Raw genomic sequence first — 21,360 nt, forward strand, 5'->3', positions numbered from 1 at the left:
GTTTAATAATTCCCTCATAAAGTCCTGCTTATGCGCTTTCTTCCCACTTGGACCCCAAGTCATGACAGTTCTAAAATGACAAATGACCCATTACGGTTCAAGGTCTGTCTAATGACAGGTCATAGTCAAGCAGAGCCTCATGATGAAGTTATATTTTGAAGTTATATTTTGAGATATCCTATCCTGTTACCTTATTTTTGATTGGGTTTGATGCACACGTGTCACTGCCCTCAGTGTTTATCTGTTAAGTTATTCCATTTACAGCGCAATAAAAATCTTACATCGTCCTACTGGATATAAATACACCCTGCCTTACAACTCGAACATTTCTGGGCATGTAAGAGTCTGATTTGTCAGGCTGAATAACTTGACGAGGACAGCCTTTGAGGGGAGTGTGTAAGAGTGTGTGAGCGGGTCATGTGTCGAGGCAAGCGGGGTTTGTCATCCACAGAGGTGTTGCTGTGTGTGGTGGTTTGTGTCCTGCTACTGGTATGTGTGGGTCTCATTGTTGTAACCTGGTTAACCATCCAACCCAGTGGTGAGTTTATTTAAATTTATTTAAATGTATTTGAAGATTTACATCTATGATATTTCTTATTATTCCTATATTTATTTATACTGATTCTGTGATCAAAATAATTTACTTTGCTTCTATCTTTTGAGCAGATGGCCTAGTGGATCAGACCAGTGTGTTGAAAGGCAGGATGGTAATCATTGATGGTGCAAAATTTTCAGCAGAGCTGCGAAACCACAGTAGCGCTGAGTTTAAAGCCCTCGCCTACGACACACAACAACTGGTAGGAACTTGCTCTGTATGTTCTGACAAACTGCTCATCATTGCACCGGCTTCAGTCCTTCACCTAAACAACCTTCAATGCTCAGATATCTGATGCCTACAGACGCTCACCCCTCAACAACCACTACAGGAGGTTTGATGTTCTGGACTTCAGGTGCAACACTTTTTCTGTACCTGCTTTTCCTCTTCACGGTCTGTGGGGGCTTCAAAATGATGTTCTGCTTGAAAATACCCACTTAGACATAAATTGGCATTACAGAGAAAGAAAATGAAACTGGGTTTTTTTTAATAAAACATCAAACACTCCTTCTGTTCTGCAGCAATGGGAGTGTGGTGGTAACCTTTGGTCTGGACTTCTGGGGTGTGGTTGGGCCAGCAGAGGCAGGGCAGGAGCTGGTGACAGCATTGCAGGGTGGAAGTGAACCTTCAGCGGGGCTGATGATTGACACAGAAAGCATCTGGATCACAGGTAACTAGTCTCAGTCCATGGGGCAGTATAATCATTAATCTGCCATAAAATGCAACAAAATGCGTGTTTGTCTCCAGAGAGCGAGGAGTACACTACAACTATTCCAACTCCAACAAAGACTCCAGGTGAGAAGGCCATCAACTATCAGGTTTTCCCAACAGTCATGAAAGAGTTTCAATGTTGAGCTCTTACTGCAAATCCTCCATGAAGGTAAAGTGAGGTGACAATAAAGAATCAAATTAATGAAACATGTTCATGAAACATGTTATTTTGTTTGACTTATTTATTTATAAAAAAACAGGAATTTTTCCTGTATTAGATTCATCATTGTGCACATTTTGTTTCATTTTAAATTGATATTGTCATGCATTTGTGCCTCATGCCTACAATCAGTCAGTACACACGTTTGGTGTGAGCTAAAGACAACAGGATCAACCTCCCCACCATCCCAGCAACACTTAAAACGTGGTTTATCGGACATTGTGCCAATTGTCTTTCAACTGCAAGATTTGGTATTGATCCGATACCAAGCAAAACATTGTCAGTATCGCAGATACCAATACCGATGCTTTTTAATAATTACGCTGGATGCGTCATCAAATTGCTAAGTCTGAATTAACAACTTTGAATAGTGTAACCGAGCGGGAAGCACAGGCATAAAAAATTATTATTTCTACTGTCAAGTTTACTTTCAGTTGGAACATGGCACTGAAAGTGGAACATGGCACTGAAAGCAAATGTATTGTGCCACTATCGAAACAATACTGCAATACTGATACTATTGATATTTTGGATTGATCCACCCAACACTATTTATAATTATGCCGTGCATTTCGGCTTCTTGCCTACCATCAGTTACAGGATCACATCTTCTGCAAAACCAAAACTTTCCAAGTATTTGCACTTTTATTCAAAAATTGTAATCTATTGAATCCAGCATTCTGGAACACTTATAAAAGCATCACACTCTGTGTGTGTTTATACTGCAGAGCTCTGTCTGAGTGGCCAGAGGTTGTGTCAAGATAACAGAACATGCGTGTCAGCAGAGCAGTTCTGTGATGGAGTGAGTGACTGTCCTGACCAATCAGATGAGATACCAATTTACTGTGGTAGGCATTTCAGTCACACCCACATCTGTATTCTAACAAGTGTGCACACAACCTGCATCTAATCAATTTCTTTTGTAAGCCAACCATACCAAATAACTGCAACCAGAGTTTGCACTCATCTTCGTCCTCCAGTCATCCTCACAGCTGTACCCCTCATGTAGAGACGGTGTGTGATGGCCAGTTCCTGCTCCTCGGCCCAACAGGCTCCTTCCACTCAGAGAACTTCCCCCTGCCCTACAACAACGACGTGAGCTGCCGCTGGATCATACGGTACACACACCCAAACACACTCACACTGCATGTACTCACAAAAGTGAGTACACCCCTCACATTGGAAATATTTGGTTTCCTTGAGACAACATTGAAGATGTGACACTTTGATACAAGTCACTTTGTACAGTGATCAGTGTAGAGCTTGTATAGCAGTATAAATTTGCTGTGCTCTCAAAATAATTCAACACGCTGGCATTAATGCATACACTGCTGCCCACAAAAGTGAGTACACCCATAAATTGCACCCAGTGTCAATATTTTGTGTGGCCACCATTCCAGCACCGTTCTTGACTGCCTTATCTCTCTTGGGCATGGAGTTGACTAGATCTTCACAGGTTGCCAGTGGAACCCTCTTCTACTCCTGGGGGATGTTAGATACCTTGTGCTCCTCCACCTTCTGTTTGAGGATGAGCCACAGATGCTCAATAAGGTTCAGGTCTGGAGACATGCTTGTCCATTTCAGCACCTTTACCCTCTTTAGCAAGGCAGTGGTCATCTTGGAGACGTGTTTGGGCTCGTTCTTATGCTGGAATTCCGCCCTGAGGTCCAGTTTCTGAAGGGAGGGGATCATGCTCTGTTTCAGTACATCACAGAACATTGGTTCCCTCAATGAACTATGCAGCCCAAAACCTAGACACTCCCACCACCGTTCTTGACCGTAGGAAAGACACTTTGTTCTCCTCAGCTGGTACCAGCCACACATGCTCGACACCAACTGAACCAAGTAAGTTGATCTTGGTCTCATCAGACCACATGACATGGTTTCCAATCTTTAAGGTTGCCAGTTCGAATCCCAATCCGACATGGTGCTATTGAGGTGCCACTGAGCAAACCACCACACACTGCTCCCCGGGCGCCTTTCATGGCTGCCCACTGTTCACCAAGGGTGGTGGTAAACATTTTGTTGTGTCACCATGTGCTGCAGTGTTTCACAATGACAATTATTTCACTTTCACTTTCACTATTTAACACATCACCAATTAACTTTTTCTTAAGGTGCCATTGACATGAAATTCTTCAGATGTCAGTAAAACCAATCAAATCCACACATGCAGTCATGTGGTAGTAGCCTAGTAGCTTAGGTGGCAGTAGCCTAGTGGGTAACACACTCAGAAGACCCACTTACTACCCAGAAGACCCAGGTTCAAATCCCACTTACTACCATTGTGTCCCTGAGCAAGACACTTAACACTAAGTGTCTCCAGGGGGTGACTGTCCCTGTAACTAATTGCCATAAATGTAAATTAAGTTATGAGTAATACAATTGAATAGCACTCTGAAAAAACATACACTTGTCCATACACTTGAAATTCCTATAATACTTAGTACAAAAGCCTTTGTTGATCATGACTGCTTCAATACACCTTGAATACAGAAAGTAGATGCATGCATTGCTAAGGTTTGATTTTGACACATTCTTGCACAGAAACCATTTTAGGTCATTTTTCCGTTCTATGATTTCAATTGAGAGTTCTCTTTGGCTCTTTGTTTGGAATCATTGTCTTGCTAAAATGTCCACCCTTGTTTAATCTTAATCATTCTGGAAGATGGCAACATATTTCTATAAAGAATGGTACATTTTTCCAGTAATCCTTCCTTCAGTTAAATGAAGCATACCAGTGCTATATGCTGAAATCCTTCCATTCACCTACCTTGCTGCTGCACCACACACACACCCACACACACACACACACACACACTCACCTGCACTCAAGGAGTGAGCGCCTCATTGGAAGCCACGCCCACTTTAAAGAACCATGCACCTTTAATGTACCTTGCTTTAAAATTCCAGGGCACCTGCTAGCGGCTGCCTGATCTTCACCCCTGTGATGTTGTTTTTGAATGTTCACTCCCTCCCCTTGACATTACAAAGTTTCACTCTTGGTTTGGTGTTTTTGGGGTGATATGCAGGGTGTGTGTGAGACATGGTGTGTTTTATGGCAAGATTCAAATGTTTAAACCTGCTTCAGAGTCTTGTGTGGTGAGCATGCATACTGTGGCTGTTACTTACTGTTTTCTTTGAAAAAATTGCCCCTGCTAATTTATGGTCTTCCTAAAGTTCTCCAAGTATCACATTTTATGCGTTGTACTTACACAAACACAGAGACACCACACCTCAGGTGGCATGCCAGGTATTAAATTTGTGTGTGAAACCTCAATTACATCAGAATTGAACTTGGGAACAAGCAAACTATTGTAGTTACATATGGTATCAGAGAATACTTGCTAATTAAGTATGAGTGAATGACTATTTTGGGTAATTTACGTCTGACTTTAGTGTGCAGGAAGGTCTGGCCATAAAGATGGACTTCCCCTTCTTTCACACCGAGGCTGAGACTGATGTGCTGCGGCTATTCCAGGGAACAGGACCAGGCAAGGTTTTAACATGTGAGTATTTTTAAATGTTTTTATGCAAGTGAAACAATTTTTCTACCCCCAATTTTATAAATCTTATAAATAAGCACTCACTCAAAATCTACACCACATGTAGACGATTGTAGCTATGCTTATTCAAATGGATGATTAAGACTGAAGCCTTAAAATGACTGTCGAACAAAGTAAACAAATGTAAAAAATCAAGAGATCTGTTATGAATGTAAATGATTCATAACACCATCTGCTATACAAACCAGTCTATTTTCATTGCTAAATACATTTTTTAATTCACATCTTCAGTGAGTTGGCGTGTAAGAATGTTATTATACAGTTTTAGTGGCAATTTCATGAAAAATATTCCAAATTTTCAGACTCTTTGTCAGGTTCAACCCCACCTGGGAAGGTGTGGCTGTTGTCCCATGATGCTACAGTAGAGTTTACCTCTGACTTCATCAACAACTTCAAGGGATTCAATGCCACATTTTCTGAAGAGAACCTCAACCATCTTACTAGTGAGACCCAGCTATTTTGCTGTTTTTTATTACTCTCTCTCACTTTAACCCTGAACTCAGGGTCACGGCCCAGAGTCAACAATTCACCTATTATGCATGCATTTGGACAGCAGGAGCAAATATATGTTAACACTCGGAGAACATGCAAATACTACGCATGGTCCAATATGGGATTTGAACTCACAACCTTGGAGGTGTGGAATCACAACCTTGGAGGCACAGAGAGATCTGCTGTGCCACCATGTGGCCTTTTCATATTACAAGTTTGGGCTAATATCAAACCAGTAGAGCTGGTGACCTGTATTGCTGGTTTTACATCCTGCTAAGCACTTTGAGTGAACTTCAGCCAGAATAATTCTGTTTCTTTCCCTCTTCCAGATGAGGAGAAGCTCAGCTGCTCCTTTGAGGAGGGTCTGTGTTTTTGGAGACAGCAGTTGGAAGATGATGGAGGCTGGATGCGTGCCAGAGGGCCGACCTTCCCAAATTTTTCTGGCCCAAATGTGGACCACACATTCGGAAATGCATCTGGTATTGGAGAGGATTAATTAGAATTTAATTCGATTTTTATAATTTATCTTTATTAAAGATCAGCTGAATCAATCCTTAAACAGGCATAAATGTTTCCATTTAATTTACTGTCAGAGTCTGCAGAGTGTCCAAAGCTCTTTCCAACATATCATGATATCATCCATAATATCAAGCTTTAGTCTTAAGGATAAGATTAACTACTTGTAAAATATGTGATTAACTTGTTAAAAAATATTGATTGACAACCTAAAAAGACAATACAGTAGACATTACCTGAGTCAGTGCAGTCAGTCTAGTAAGACTGAAGAAATAAAATTCTCTGGTCTACTCTATTAATTGACAGCATGTGTGAGTGAATATTTTTGGCATGAGGCTTCTTATGCGAGTACGAGAACTTGAGTTGCCAACAGTTAATGTTAGTATTAAATCATTTCTTTAATATGAAATATTATGTCTTCCTGTAGAGTAAATGTAATAGAAATAATCAAAGACAAAAGTTATGACTGAATTTTCTAAAATGTATAATGAAAAGTGTGCACTTTGACTAACTTATCTTGTCTTGATACAACAGGCTACTACATTATTACACTAGGAGGTCCTGTAATCTTGGAGAGAAGTTTCCAAATCTATAGCCCCCCTCTGACTCAAGAGAACAGGCCCATGTGCTTTTGCTTCTGGTGGGTGCTGTGCTTCCTATTGCCATATGCAGAAGTGTTTAAAGAGTTCCTCTCTTCATTTAAACACTGACATGTCTGAAATATTACTTAAATGCCCAACTCTGTACATCTATTCTGTGTAAAATGTAAATGGTTTCATGTTTAATCAAGTGCTACGTTTACAAAAAATCAATGGAGAGCCTTTTGTTCTTACCTTCAGAAGCATTTTAATAATATTTAATTCAATTTGGTTTAAATTTACTGCAACAGAAAGCCTTAATTCTAAAGCCTAAAACATAAAGAGCTAAGTGGACATTCAATAGTTTTGACTGGCTGAAATATCATTCTTATGCACAAGAATTATTACACATTGTCTTACAGTATAATAGATCAAAATTGATTTTTCCCATCCCATGTGCAGAATGTTTCCTCAACATCTGGAGTCTGACATCGTCCCAACCACCATGTGTTCATGTAGGCAAATGCAAATTTAGTTTTAAACTGCTGGCACTGGTGCCAAAGGCATTTTAACCTTTAAACCTGTGGGAGCCCAATTCAGTGTTCAGCTCACCCCGCTATCCTCATGGTTATGGAAACACACTCTACTGTAAGTGTTGGACCTTTAACATGAGCATCAATGCACAAAACTAAATGAAGTAATGTACTCACTCAAAGAGTCAAGGGCATTCAGCAAAGGTTTTAAGCATTGTGAAAGATTCCTTGGCCAACCACTGCGTCTTCGAGCCTCAAAACTGCCCAGTTCTTTGTTCTTCTGGTTCTTCAAATGAGAGGGTCTTTTTCATACCTGCCTAAAACATTTGCACAGTACTGTGTGTTGATCTATTCAACTTAACACATAAAAAAAAAATATCCAAAAGCAGGGATGGTGTGTAATAAAGACAGAATTCAATGATTTCCATATTCAATAAACCCATGTTTTAGTAGATTTTAATGTACCAAAATGTACCAAATGAAAGTCATACATTTTAATAAATACTACTAATAATATCAGAGAAGGAACAGGAGAAACATGATGAACTGACAACAGGTCAAATATTTCACATCACAGCAATTGCTGCACAGATGTGTTTAATTCAAATTCAATCCATTTACCACATGTCACTTAAATACTTGATTGTGATTGTGTTGTTTTTGCAGGTACCACATGTACGGTGAAGATACGTACCAGCTCCAGGTTCTCTCCCAGAGAGGCTCATCTGTCACTCAGCTTTTTCTGAAAGAGGGCAACTATGGTGACATCTGGAACAATGCTCAGATCACACTGTACAACACAGCAGAGTCCACGGTATGTGAAGAGTGCTGTGTGAGACCTCATCCGGCAGAAACTGAGAAGGATTTGTTGCACATTATATGTCACAAATAATAATGATATCATACTACAATTACAATTAATTTTAAATGTCCCATCAGATTGCCACAGATTGTGGTTATACTCATGAGTCATAATTAAGTTAAACTAGGACATATAGGCCATCCAGTTAGTTGTGTGTGGTGGCTCAGCACAATACACCAGAGACAGTGGAAACCAATACACGTGGTGCGTTGCGGGTTCCTTTCAATAATTAATAATACATGATAAAGATGAATATTAAAACAACATTGAAACTATTAACATTATTCCCCCCCGACAAATATAACTTTTAGTAACTTGTGAAAATCTGCAAACTGAATATGGAAAGATTCAGTAATTAATACTCATAATTTACAATTTGAATATTGAGTGAAGAATAATGACCAATATTTGCTGCTGTTCCTTTGAAGTTGGTGTTTCAGGCAAAGAAGAGGCCGGGCCTGAGGAATGACATTGCTCTCGATGACATCAGTCTGCTGGAGGGTGCTTGTGAGGGTGGCATCCCAGAACCCACCCTGGTTCCATTACCAACGACTCCTTCACCCGGTCCATGTGAGCTCATGCAAACACACTACAAAAACACCGGTTCGGCACAAGAATTTAGCACACTTTAGCAACACAGGACATCTGTATGCAGTGCATTTGTTTTTGTCTTGGTTTTAAGTTGACTGTGGGGGACCTTTTCACCTGTGGGAGCCCAATTCAGTGTTCAGCTCACCCAACTATCCCCATGGTTATGGAAACATGCTCTCCTGTAAGTGTTGGACCCAGAACATGAGCACGAGCGCACATCAGTCAAGTGAAGATCCAGATGTTCTGTGCTAAATCACAGGCTTTCAACCATTTACTTACACTTTTGAACAGCGGTGTTTTCGATTGTGTGTAGGTGTGTGGTACCTGCATGCCCAGGGGGGAAGGAACATCCATCTGCACTTGGATTTTGCTTTGGAACCAGCCCACGATATTCTGGAGGTGCGTGATGGAGAAGAGCCAACATCTGAACTGCTGGGTGAGTCTAATAAAAGTTTTGTATAGCTGGATAACACCATCCCAGAATGGCGACTAATAATTTTACGTAATATGTTTGATGAGATATTTGTTGAAGTTAGCATGCTAACCCTGACCCGCTAGCTGTGGTCTGACCTCTAATGTCACTTTGAACTTCATGAAGGAGTTACTGAGGTGTTAAATCTACCCTTGGCCGACAAGCGCAAATCAATTGAACAATTTGCCGATCACTAAATCAAATTTACAAGCAGCGACTCAGAACTGTTTGACCAGCTGTTTGTTCGGTCTATTGTACCTACCCTTTCTGTTCTGAGACACTAATGACACTTTGATTATGATTCCTGTATTAGATTAGATATTAGCAGTGGTGGTCTAGCAGGTAAGGAAGGGCACCTGTAATCAGGAGGTTGTGGGAACGAATCCCGGACCGCCAAGGTGCCATCGTCCCCACACACTGCACCCCGGGCGCCTTTCATGGCTGCCCACTGCTCACAAAAGGTGCTTAGTTAAATGCAGAGTGTACATTACTATAGCTTCCCAGTCTTCCAAGAATGTATAAATTCACCAATATAAAACTTCAGCCCAGTTGTGTAATGTAGTATTCTCCTTCAACTCTATCAAAACACCAAATTTGTAGATATTGGAGCACCTTTTCTAACCATGACCATGATTTTATGTTGTGGGGGCCACAGGGCCCTGTATGTGCAGAATTAATATGCTCTCCCTGTGTCGGTAAGGGTTTCTTCTGGGTTCACTGTTTTTTTCCTGCCGCCTAAAGGCATGCTGGCACCCCGCTCTGGGTGAGCCCCCACCCTGTCTGAGAATGGCCACTGCCAGGAGCAAACCCAGATTGGGATTAAAGGTTTATGAATAGTGAACTACCACAATGTAAAAATATTTTCCTCATCAGGTGTCTTCACTGGCAAACGAGTCACTGACGTCTACTCAAGGACCAATCAGATAATCGTAATGCTTTACACAGATGATTCAGAAAATGACAAAGGTTTCCTTGGCAACTTCAGCACAGGCATTGGTCTAGGTGAACCAGGTAAGACCTAGATGAACATGCAATGTTGATTTTTGGAAAAAATGTTACCTCATATTATACATCACATTATAATATACAGTGTCTCTCAGAAGTGAGCACACCCCTCACATTTTTATTAATATTTTGTTATTAATATTTGTGTATGTCTTTCCTTGGGACAATACTGAAGATATGTAAAGTAGTCAGTGTACAGCTTGTATAATAGTGTACATTTTCTGTCCCCTCAAAATAACTCAACATACAGCCACTGGCAACGAAAGTGAATACAAAAGTGAAAACCTCCAAATTGTGGCCAATTAGCCATTTTCTCTGTCCGGTGTCATGTGACATTAGTCTTACAAGGTCTCAGGAGCAGGTGTGTAAAACTTAGTGTTGTCATTCTCTCACACTCTTATACTGGTAAGATCTATCACAAACTTTTATTTGCAAAAAATGAACGGAGGTTGTAGGTTTATCTCTTATTTTCTAGTTTTACGCTGCAGGGTATATATTAGAGCTGTAAATAAACTCGACTGTTAAGCTGTGTGGGGCATTTAAACAAATGACAGGCACACAGTCAGTGTTTTTACTGCCCCATTTCCATACAGCCATGACCCTGTGAGTTCTTGCAATTTTTAAAAGCCCGGCCACAAGCACTAGACTAAGCGGGAAAGGAAATGTGGGCATTCAAAATATAACCTCCATTTCACTCACGGTAATTAAAAGAATTGCAAATCAAATGAGCATTTCATAAAAAAAAATGTTTAATTAGTAAAATTATGAAGCAGTGAATCATTCAGAAAGGATAGGTACTATAGACCAGAAGTTTGTGATGACCAATAATTTACAAGCTCGATCCGAGCCAGACTAAACGGATAGAAAGGATGCAAACCACTGATCTAGGCTATAAGAAGATTCTCAACAACCTGAAACTGAGCTGAAGTAAGGTGGGTGACACCATACAACAGCTTAAAGGTCCCCTATTATGAATTATTTTTTGCTTTTATATCGGTCTTAGTGGTCCCCTAACACTGTAGTCATCAGACCACACACCACACACTGCATCACATTGATCTGAATGGCATTCTCAGAAAGAAGCGTCTTATAAATATGATGCGCAAGAACAGTGAAGAATGGAACATTTCCTGTGAATGTCCAATGTCCCTAACTTATTTGATTCAAGTGTCAAGCGTGTGTGGTAGCAACCAGGTGAGGAGAACAAATACAAGTATGTCTTGCCTACAGTCAAGCATGTTGCCAGCATTTACATTACATTTTCATTTATGGCATTTATCAGACGGCCTTATCCAAAGCCACTTACAGTCAGTAGTTACAGGGACAATCCCCCCTGGAGACACTCAGGGTTAAGTGTCTTGCTCAAGGACACGATGGTAGTAACTGGGGTTTGAACCTGGGTCACCATAGGTTAGTGTTTTACCCACTAGGCTACTACCACCCTATGGTTTAGACATTAGTGGCTGGGAGTTTATACAAGCTGTACTCTGACTACTTTACATTGTATTAAAGAGTCATGTCTTCAGTGTTGTCTGAAGATATAATTCAATGTTTACAGAAATGAGGGGTGTACTTTTTTTGCGCTACTGTAATTGTAAAACTAGTATTAAAGGCCTATATTAAAATGGCAGATTTGTCCAAAACACACTCCTGTTTAACAGAGCCCTGTTCCTCTGGAGAGTACCAGTGTAAGTTTGGTGATTGCATCTCAGACAGCAGAGTGTGTGATGGTGTACCAGACTGCCCTGATGCTTCAGATGAGGCTGGCTGTGGTAAGTCTCCATGTATTCATCAAGCATTGGTTTAAGCAAAACCACAGTTTCACGTTATAACATTCCAGTTGTGTGTCAAAATTACATGATGTTCTTTTATTGCTTTTACACCTTTGATCTACTCCTTTGACTGTACCTCTACTGTGCTAGAATAAACTAGTCTTTACACCCCACCAGATGCTGACCTATTAACATAAAAGCCACAAGGTTTTAGTGGATGGCCTGGACAGACAGTAATGTGTACATGCTAAAAAACAGAACTTGTATACTGATATGACTACGGTCCACTTTCTCTGACCCTGTAGATTAATTGGTTCCACCAGATCTGAATCAGTACTGGTTTGGTTGCATACTGGGTGAAACCCGCTAAATCAGCAGCACTCTATAATGGCACACACCTATGTGTTAAGTGGATTTAGCACCATCATCCCTCAGCTACTATTTGGTGTACTTGGCCCAGATTGGTAAACTATTCCCACCCCTTTACCCGTTACATCCCACCTCACAATAGCCAAATTCAAATAGGTTTGCATATTGGTTATCAGTGCCATTGAGTAGTTCTGGTAATGTTTACTGTGACTACATTCTACAGTGCTGCTGTGGTCAGAAGATAGAGCCAGCAAGCTTCAGGTCCAGAAACAAGATACCCTGTACACAGCCTGCTCTCAGAACTGGACATCAGGACTCTCTCACTTTTTTTGTCGTTACCTGGGCCATAGGTAAATACTATGGATTTGTGTTCAAAGGAACACATGCAAACCCATATAAACTACAGCATAAATGCAGAATTCTTTTAATTGGACAACTGTAAAAATATTAAGAAAGCATTGATGGTAAGTTATTGCAGCCAAAACCTCATTCTGATCTTCAGATTATTGTGATGATGTATTCACTGTAATTGTGTATTTTCTTCAGTAAATTTGATAAATTAATGTTTTTGCAATAGGTCAGGTCACTCCTCTGCGGTTTTGGCCACAGTGGAGGACTCCCCCTTCACTTCTGTTACTCTGATGCCCAATGGCACATTGGACATGCAGCTCAGGTAATTATGCGGTGAATGGGCTGTTTTCTCCTTGCTGTACTGTACTTATCTATATGTGGTGTAAGGTTAAGGTCAGGGTTATGCAGCAGAGGAGCCAAATGCTGTGAGGTTTGTGGTTGGAAATCTGTAGAAGTAGAGTGCAAGACCCAATCTTTCCCAACAAATCATTGTCCAAAACATCACATTAACTTATTAGTGTATTTTTTTCCCCACAATGCAACCTGCTGCATTTCTCTACCTGAATAGTGCTCGCACACGTTAGACAAAGAGACCTTCCTCCAGTACTTTGTGTTCCGGATCTAGGTAGATCGGGGTTATCGTCTTTCAGTTAGTCAGTTCTGGTATGATGTGGACCTGTGCGTACATTCCATGTTTTTGGGACCCCATTGGATTTTCATTACATGACTGAACCTCATACCTGCGTCTGTCATCTTTCATCCACCCTCACAGACTAACACTTTGTGGTCTTGGAACTCATTGTTGAAGCATTCAATCGCGGACAGGATATGACCATGCTGACCAATCCACAGCTACATACACATCATCATGACCAGCACTCAAATGTTAGCAGTTTGTGCTACAGTAGCTCTTCTGTCCTCGCCCTGGATCATCATCCAGGCAATCAGCCAGTCTTCAGCCCTGCTTTTGCTGTTGAGACGTTCTCTCAAACAATTTATTCAGGCATTTACACAGGTCCTAAAGAAAGAGGATCAGAAAGTTGGATGGATCATCTCCAGACCAATAACAATTTTGCTTTTCTTTCTTCATCTAGAGATAAGTGTCCAGAGGACAGTGTCATTTCCCTGAGCTGTAACAACCAGCGTAAGTAGGAAAAAAAAATTACAAAATGGCATAATTTTGTAGCTACATACAGTACAGGCCAAAGGTGTTGTACTTAACAAAAAAAGGTGAAATAACCTGAAACAAGTTTTATTTTCTAGTTTCTTCAAAATAGCCGCCCTTTGCTCTGATTACTGCTTTGCACACTATTGGCATACTCTCGATTAGCTTCAAGAGGTCGTCACCTGAAATGCTTTTCCAACAGTCTTGAAGCAGTGCCCAGAGCTGTTTAGCACTTGTTGGCCCCTTTGCCTTCACTCTGCGGTCCAGCTCACCCAAAACCATCTCGACTGGGTTCAGGTCCAGTTACTGTGGAGGCCAGGTCTCCACTTTTTGTTAGGTACATAACTCCACATGGGTTCATTCATAGTTTTGATGCCTTCAGTGAGAATCTACCAACCAACCAATGGTCATGAAAATAAAGAAAACACATTGAATGAGAAGGTGTGTCCAAACATTTGGCCTGCACTGTATTTCATAATGCTTTCCGAGCCTCCAGTACTGCTCGCCTGGTCCCTCCATCTCTGAAGGTAAAAGGAAAACATTCATCCAGACTCTTCTCCGTCTTGGCCCCTCGGTGGTGGAATGAACTTCCCCTCGAGGTCAGAACAGCTCAGTCACTGAGCACCTTCAAACGGCAGCTCAAGACCTTCCTCTTTAAAGAATATTTAGATTAAATTGTAATTTTCTTGTCAAACTTTGTGTACAGAATCTACAACAGAGTGAATTAAATAGATGTATTCATAGTTGGGGTCCTAGTGAACCGGAATTGATCTCTTCATCGATGGTAACTTGAAAGCACGTTGTAAGTCGCTCTGGATAAGGGCGTCTGCCAAATGCCGTAAATGTAAATGTAAATGTAAATGTTTTCTCTGAGATGTTTTCAGTCTTCAAGATTCTGCTTATAGGAGGTCATGTACAGCTTTATCAACATTTTGTTTAATTTTTACTTGTTGATAGGCTTATTTGTATTATTTTTATTCTTTAATAAAGTACTGATTGCATTTAAATGAAAATTCCAACTGTCATCAAAAACTTTTATTAATAGTCAAAATGAAAAATGCAATAAAGCTAATAGCCACAATTAAATAATATAATAATGATGCTGTCAAAACAGGACATTAATGTGGACAGTGTATAAACAACATTTAATTACATTTAAACTTGTATATTGCAGCTTGTGGACTTCGGCAAGTGCCAGTGAGGAGAGAATACACTGCATCTGCAGAAACAGTCGCAGACACTGAGGGCAGGGTGATTGGTGGAGGGAACGCCCAGAAGGGGGCGTGGCCCTGGATGGTGTCACTAATGTGGCTGGGCAGACATGTATGTGGAGCTTCGCTGATTGACAGAGAGTGGCTGCTCACATCAGCACACTGTGTTTATGGGTGAGGACATCCAAAATGGTGGGACACACAAACAAACAAAGCCAAGCAGAGACTGAAGGGAACTGAAGTCTGTGCAGGGAGGAACATGTTGAAAAATTTACATTTTAGCATGTCAATGCTAGCATGCTAATGTCAAAAAATGGTAACAGGTCATGTCCAAGATGCATCTTGTAAAATTTGGTGACGTTTGGAGCATGTTGAAAAAAATTTGCATGTTAGCTAAAGTTTAATATGATCGGCGTTCCTAATAAAGTGGCCGAAGGACTGTGCGTCCCTAATAAAGTGACAGAAGTACCGAGCGTCCCTAATAAAGTGGCCGAAGGACCGAGCGTCCCTAATAAAGTGGCCGAAGGACAGGGTGTCCATAATAAAGTGGCCGAAGGACCGGGCGGTCTTAATAATGTGGCTGATTGAGCAGGCATCCTAATGAAGTGGCTGGTTTAAGATTCCATTGAATGACAGTGCTGGCGCTGCTGCTTTATCAGTACTCCTTGTAGGGCCCCCTTTGCTGGCAATGACACAGTAGCAGTACCACTTAAAAGGGGCCCCATTTTACCAATGCTACCAATGCTAAAATTAGCATTCAATACATTCCAAAGGGGAATTGACCATGTTCGAGCGTTAATATGTCGGCCACGCCCAGTCCGATCACTTATAAAAGTAATAGCACACCTCACACAATAAAGTACAAATTTTTGATTTATAGCGTTCTGGTGTGCGTGCTTCGGTACGACCCGCATTAAGGGCTGAAAAAAACCCCCCAAAAAAAAAAACATTTTTTTCATCCATTGACACTTTTTTTTGTTTTTCGAAATTTCACAGCTTTACAGTGGCAGCTTTGAATGTAACACTGAGTTCCTGAGTTTTTCCGGGTTTTACTGACCTCCGTTGGCATCATCAACACGTCTCATATGTCAGATCGTAGGGCTTGGCGAGGCATTCGGCCTCGCCTCGACTCAACTCCCAGGTCACTACCTTCATTGGCTACCCACAGGGAGCAAAAAGCTTGTTCCCAGCACAATAGTAAATGGTCTGTCATACGGACATGCCAAATAATTTAATTAGAAATCAAAAATCAAATGTTCTACCTTTTGCATACATTTCTATAATGATGTTTCTTTGATCTGGCAGTAAGAATAGCCATCTGTCCTTCTGGGTGGTTGTGTTGGGTATGCACTCCCAGTTTGGATCGGATTGGTCCGACCATCAGTTACATCAAGTGGACCGGGTCATCATAAACAAAAACTACAACCTCCACAGCAAGGATTCAGATGTTGCCCTGATGCATCTACTCACCCCTGCCAACTTCACAGGTGCTCAGTGCTCATGGTTTCAAGCTGTTTCTGGATATGGATGGTTTTAAATGGACCCTAGTTAACAAATTCAAGCTCTTTTTATATGTTTTCACAGATTACATTTATCCCATCTGTCTTCCACAAAAAGACCAGGTCTTTCAGCCAGGAATGAACTGCATCATCACTGGCTGGGGTAGACTGTCTAGCACAGGTGACATTATGTTGATGTTCAGCTTAGTTGTGTAAAGATCATGGTACTGTGATAGTAACTATACACAAACCATTAACAACATTTTCATTCAAGTGTCCATAATCTCGTGTCACTATATCAGGAGAAAGGACTGTTATATGTACAGTGCCCTAGTCAGTGTCCATAAGATGTCCATAAGATGTAGCACCTAAGGCAGAAGTTTTTTTTTCATCCCAAATTCAATCTCTGTATCCACAAGGCAGAACCGCCAATATTGTTTTTAATGGCAAACACAATTTAAATAAATTTCTTATTTCTAAATCATTGCATATAGTTAGCTTTTTATACTTAATTATGTATATCCAGCACAATTTTCTTTTAACATTAGACTTTCATGACACAAAGGAACATTGTAAAGAAAGTTTTAATGTAGTTTCTAAATTAGGTCTCCAATGAAGAGAGGTCAACATCCTGTACAACTGAACATATATAATGTGCATAATAAATTGCTCCCTGCTGATTTTATAAAATTACTCACTAATAAAGAAATGGTCCATCTATAATTTTAATAATAGGTTTATTTAAACAGTGAAAGACAGAAGAAAAATGATTTGAAATATTGCATTTCAGATTTGCATTCAGTGGTGAACCTGTACATGTGTTCTCTTGAGCAGGGGGACCTGCTGGATGCAGGATTTTAGTCCTTCACGGCGTCATGTGTTACCTACTGTTTTCTTGGTGACTATGGTCCCAGCTGCCTAGAGGTCATTGACATGTTCCTCTCGAGCAGTTCTGTGCTGGTTCTACACTGTTCTCATTATCTTGCGTGGAGCTCCAGACCAAGGGAGACTGGCAGTTATTTTATGGTTCTTCCATTTGTGAATAATCGCAACAGTCTCACCCATCTGCTTGGCGATGATCTTGTAGACCATTCCAGCCTTGTGTAGGTCAACAATCTTGTCCCTGGCACCCTTGGAAAGCTGAAGAGTGGTGAAGAATTTGGAATTTGGATAGATTGATTACTTCTGTGGACAAGTGTCTATTACACAGGTAACGAGTTGAGAAGCTCATGACCATCTCCTTCTTCGGCCAGACCGCCTGGTGTTTCGACCAGACCTTCTGGCTTGGCTCAGTGGGGTCTACGGGTCAGGCACTATTCCCCAAAACAGATTTCGGAACATGTTTATTATTCAAGTCCAAAATTTGATTGGGTGTTAATGCTTGAACATTCAATGCATTTTATAGGAATGCAGTGAATGCTACAGAATCATTACCAACACTGTTCTTCAACACAGTCACAAACTGCCACTTTATTAGGGACGCCCGGTCCTTTGGCCACTTTATTAGGAAAGCAAAGCTGAAAAATAAAGTAAAGGAAAGCCTGATCCTTCGGCCGCTTTGTTAGGAAAGTCCGGTCCTTCGGCCACTTTGTTAGGAAAGTCTGTTCCTTCGGCCACTTCGTTAGGAAAGCCCGGTTCTTCGGCCACTTCGTTATGAAAGCACAGTCCTTCGGCCGCTTCGTTATGAAAGCCCGGTTCTTTGGACACTTCGTTAGGAAAGTCCGGTCCTTCGGCCACTTCTTCAGGAACGCCTGGTCCTTAGCCCACTTCGTTATGAAAGCCTGGTCCTTTGGCCACTTCTTCAGGAACGCCTGGTCCTTAGCCCACTTTGTTATGAAAGCCCGGTCCTTAGCCCACTTTGTTATGAAAGCCCGGTCCTTCGGCCACTTCGTTAGGAAAGCCGGGTCCTTCGGCCACTTCTTTAGGAACGCCTGGTCCTTCGGCCACTTTGTTATGAAAGCCCGGTCCTTCGGCCACTTTGTTATGAAAGCCCGGTCCTTCGGCCACTTCGTTAGGAAAGCCTGGTCCTTCGGCCACTTCTTCAGGAACTCCTGGTCCTTAGCCCACTTTGTTATGAAAGCCCGGTCCTTCGGCCACTTTGTTAGGAACGCCGGCCACTTTATGAAGACTGCCTTGTCTTTCGGGCACTTGGAATGTCTGGTGCTGCGGCTGCTTAATGAGCGAAGCCTGCTCCTGCAGCAAAAGCCCGAACAGGTCTATACAAATTTCTCCTGGAATTTCGGTTTCTGATTTTGGATTTTGTTATTGTTCTGTCTCTCAGTGTTTAAATAAACCTACCATTGAAATTATAGACTGATCATTTCTTTGTTAGTGGGCAAATCAGCAGGTGTTCCTACTGTAGGGGTTCCAGCAGGAGTTTATAAATATATACTGTATACTGTACTGTAAATATACAAAATGGTGTAGAATTGTGTTTAAAAAACCCTTTGTGAATTTGTTGACTAACCAACAGTCTCTAAAGATATTTGTTAGTTCTTTGTCAAGTTCTCATACTTCTCATACAGGCCCAGTAGCAGATATTCTGCAGCAAGCGGTAGTGCCGCTGCTCAGCAGAACCCAGTGCCAGGAGTGGCTGCCGGAATATAACATCACTGCCCGGATGATATGTGCTGGATACTATAATGGAGGAGCTGATTCTTGTCAGGTAAAACACTAAACTCATATTTTAGCCCTATTCCCTTATCCCTAAAAGGTGGAAAAAGCGATGCACTGTATGCTCTGTGTACGGTCATGTTATACTGTAAGATGTTAGTTCTGTTGGGCTGATTAGCCATTTCTGAGTTTCTGCTTTGTGCACATTGTATATACTGTTGACAAATTTGTTTTCTTCCAGGGGGATTCTGGTGGCCCTCTCATGGTGGAACAAAGTGACGGCTGGGTTTTAGTCGGAGTAACATCATTTGGGGTGGGTTGCGGGCACCCTAGACGTCCTGGTGTCTATGCTCTTGTGAGTGAGTTCATTGATTGGGTGGCTCAGGTGCGACTGTCAGCCTCACACTGGAAAGGCTGATGTTCCTAATTGTATTCAGCAATAACTTATTCTAACTTTATAAGGACAAAATGGAAAAAAAAAAATCATATTGTCAGGTCATTGTGCATTTTACCCTGTCCTGTGTGCTCTGTACCCTGTAAAGTATAAATCCCCTGTCTGTGTAAGCCGTTCAGATCGTGAGTCAAGTCGAATGCCTGTTAACAAACAGCAATGTTGCTTTGAGGGAAATGAACAACCTGCCTAGGGAGGAACTGAAACATCAGAGCAGTGCACTCACCCGGATAAGCATCTGGCCAACTCTGCGCCACACCCTGCAATAAATAAATCATGCAAATTGTGTGAATTGGACACTAAAGTCTGCTGCTCAAGTCAAAAATGGGAAATGAAAGAGATTGTACTATTTGTAGAAACCAAGTGGCTTATATCAGAACATGTTTCTTTATATGTTTGACCAAATAATTCATGTTTGTAGTCAGGGCTGGTTCTAGACAAGCATATACCGTATGAGGAGGCAGATAAAAATGTGAAGGGGGCACATGGTGGCAATGGAGGTGCTAACTGAGTGCGAAATGGGTGGCCTGGGGTGCTAACTGTTTTTGTCATGTATCTGGATTGCACTTTGTCCGGCCTCTATACTAAGACCTGTTCAACTTTGATGTCCTACCTAAAGGTTGGGTTTAGGTACACAACCCCTCTGACCACGACAAGGTGGCAATCCAAAACTAAAAAACTATATTTCTCACAGCATTAACTTTTCCTTTGCTGGAGTGGAAAGTGAATCAGCTTTACTTCAGGTCTGGATCCTCCAGTCGACACTATACAACAGACAGACTGACAGTGGTGATTGTGGGATTACCGTATTAAGAAACACCGCGAATGTGGATCTGAGCAAAAACAGAGCTGCTGTAGTAAGCTTGTCCAAATTAATTTTGTGGGTAATCTATTGTCTTCTTTCTCAGCTCCTAAAAGTTTGGTTTAAGGGGGCACTGTAAGGGGGCACTGCCCCAGTTTAGAACCAGTCCCGTTTGTAGTATACTTGATATTTTGAGTGAAATTGTATGTTATATGTGTAATTGTTACATTACTTTCAATTGTAGTAGCTAATGTTAAAATGTTCCAAAATCAGTAACTTCACTATTGCTTTAAGAAGGTGAGACTTGAATGTGTGTAGGTAGAAGCGAGGGGGAGCTTTTGGTTTTCCCAATACTGAGGAAGAGCGTTATTTTTGGATAAAGTTGATAATACATAAAAGTTTGTTTTTCTTGTTTTAAAATAAAATGAATGTCTTTGAATCAACAGTGGAAAAAAACGATATTTTACTTGTCAGCCATGTCAGCCATATGACTGCGTTATAACCAGGAATAGAAAGCTCCCATAATGCTCTTCACTGATTCTGCCCCAGTAAACCAGAAAATATTATGCACTGTACAGATTGTGTGCTGCCTAAACTGCAGCCAACCTCACGTCTACAAGTTGCTCAGTGATGTACACTTGGAACGTACACAGGTCCCTCTCAAAACAGAAAACGCCAGTCTAGAGAGAGAGGAGACAGAGGTCTAAAATAATAAAGTCCACAGAGAAGCTGCTTAGAGTGACACATCAGATAGGTCTTTACAGCTATATGCTGACAGACGGTAAAACCTGGAGTTCTTCACATCTGCACACCCTGCCAGAAACCTTCCCACCACCTGCAGAAGTTCAGATTCCCATGGAACCAGGTACAAGAGACTGAGCGCGAATCAAACAACCAGGCTGTGCTACCTGAAGTGCATAACTATTACCATGTTCTTACCTGTTGCTCCTGTACATGCTGTCTTGTGTTCCAAACCAACGTGTTTG

General features: G+C 41.3%; 1 protein-coding gene across 1 annotated transcript; it reads left to right on the forward strand.

Annotated features, from left to right (window-relative positions):
• Positions 1 to 76: 76 nt before the first annotated feature.
• tmprss15 (transmembrane serine protease 15) lies at positions 77 to 20,813 on the forward strand. Its single transcript, XM_028986272.1, has 25 exons — positions 77 to 538; positions 667 to 797; positions 883 to 950; positions 1,117 to 1,265; positions 1,343 to 1,390; positions 2,255 to 2,374; positions 2,536 to 2,644; positions 4,926 to 5,035; positions 5,395 to 5,535; positions 5,914 to 6,063; positions 6,635 to 6,740; positions 7,878 to 8,025; positions 8,502 to 8,643; positions 8,756 to 8,845; positions 8,978 to 9,100; positions 10,010 to 10,147; positions 11,803 to 11,913; positions 12,506 to 12,632; positions 12,860 to 12,955; positions 13,728 to 13,777; positions 14,973 to 15,183; positions 16,315 to 16,496; positions 16,594 to 16,689; positions 19,034 to 19,173; positions 19,363 to 20,813. Exons 1-25 carry the CDS (start codon positions 418 to 420, stop codon positions 19,537 to 19,539), a joined length of 3,084 nt encoding a protein of 1,027 aa, XP_028842105.1. The 5' UTR covers positions 77 to 417; the 3' UTR covers positions 19,540 to 20,813.
• The last annotated feature ends 547 nt before the right edge of the window (positions 20,814 to 21,360 follow it).

This window comes from Denticeps clupeoides, chromosome 7 (genome assembly GCF_900700375.1).
Source record: "Denticeps clupeoides chromosome 7, fDenClu1.1, whole genome shotgun sequence".
In the NCBI taxonomy this organism is placed as follows: Eukaryota; Metazoa; Chordata; class Actinopteri; order Clupeiformes; family Denticipitidae; genus Denticeps; species Denticeps clupeoides.

What these genes read in the sequence shown, in the direction of transcription:
- tmprss15 (XM_028986272.1), top strand. Translation starts at nt 418, where the DNA reads ATGTGTCGAGGCAAGCGGGGTTTGTCATCCACAGAGGTGTTGCTGTGT. An exon ending in GCCAACATCTGAACTGCTGG is followed by an intron (nt 9,101 to 10,009) that starts GTGAGTCTAATA and finishes TTTCCTCATCAG; the next exon opens with GTGTCTTCACTGGCAAACGA. An exon ending in TCAGCACACTGTGTTTATGG is followed by an intron (nt 15,184 to 16,314) that starts GTGAGGACATCC and finishes TTGATCTGGCAG; the next exon opens with TAAGAATAGCCATCTGTCCT.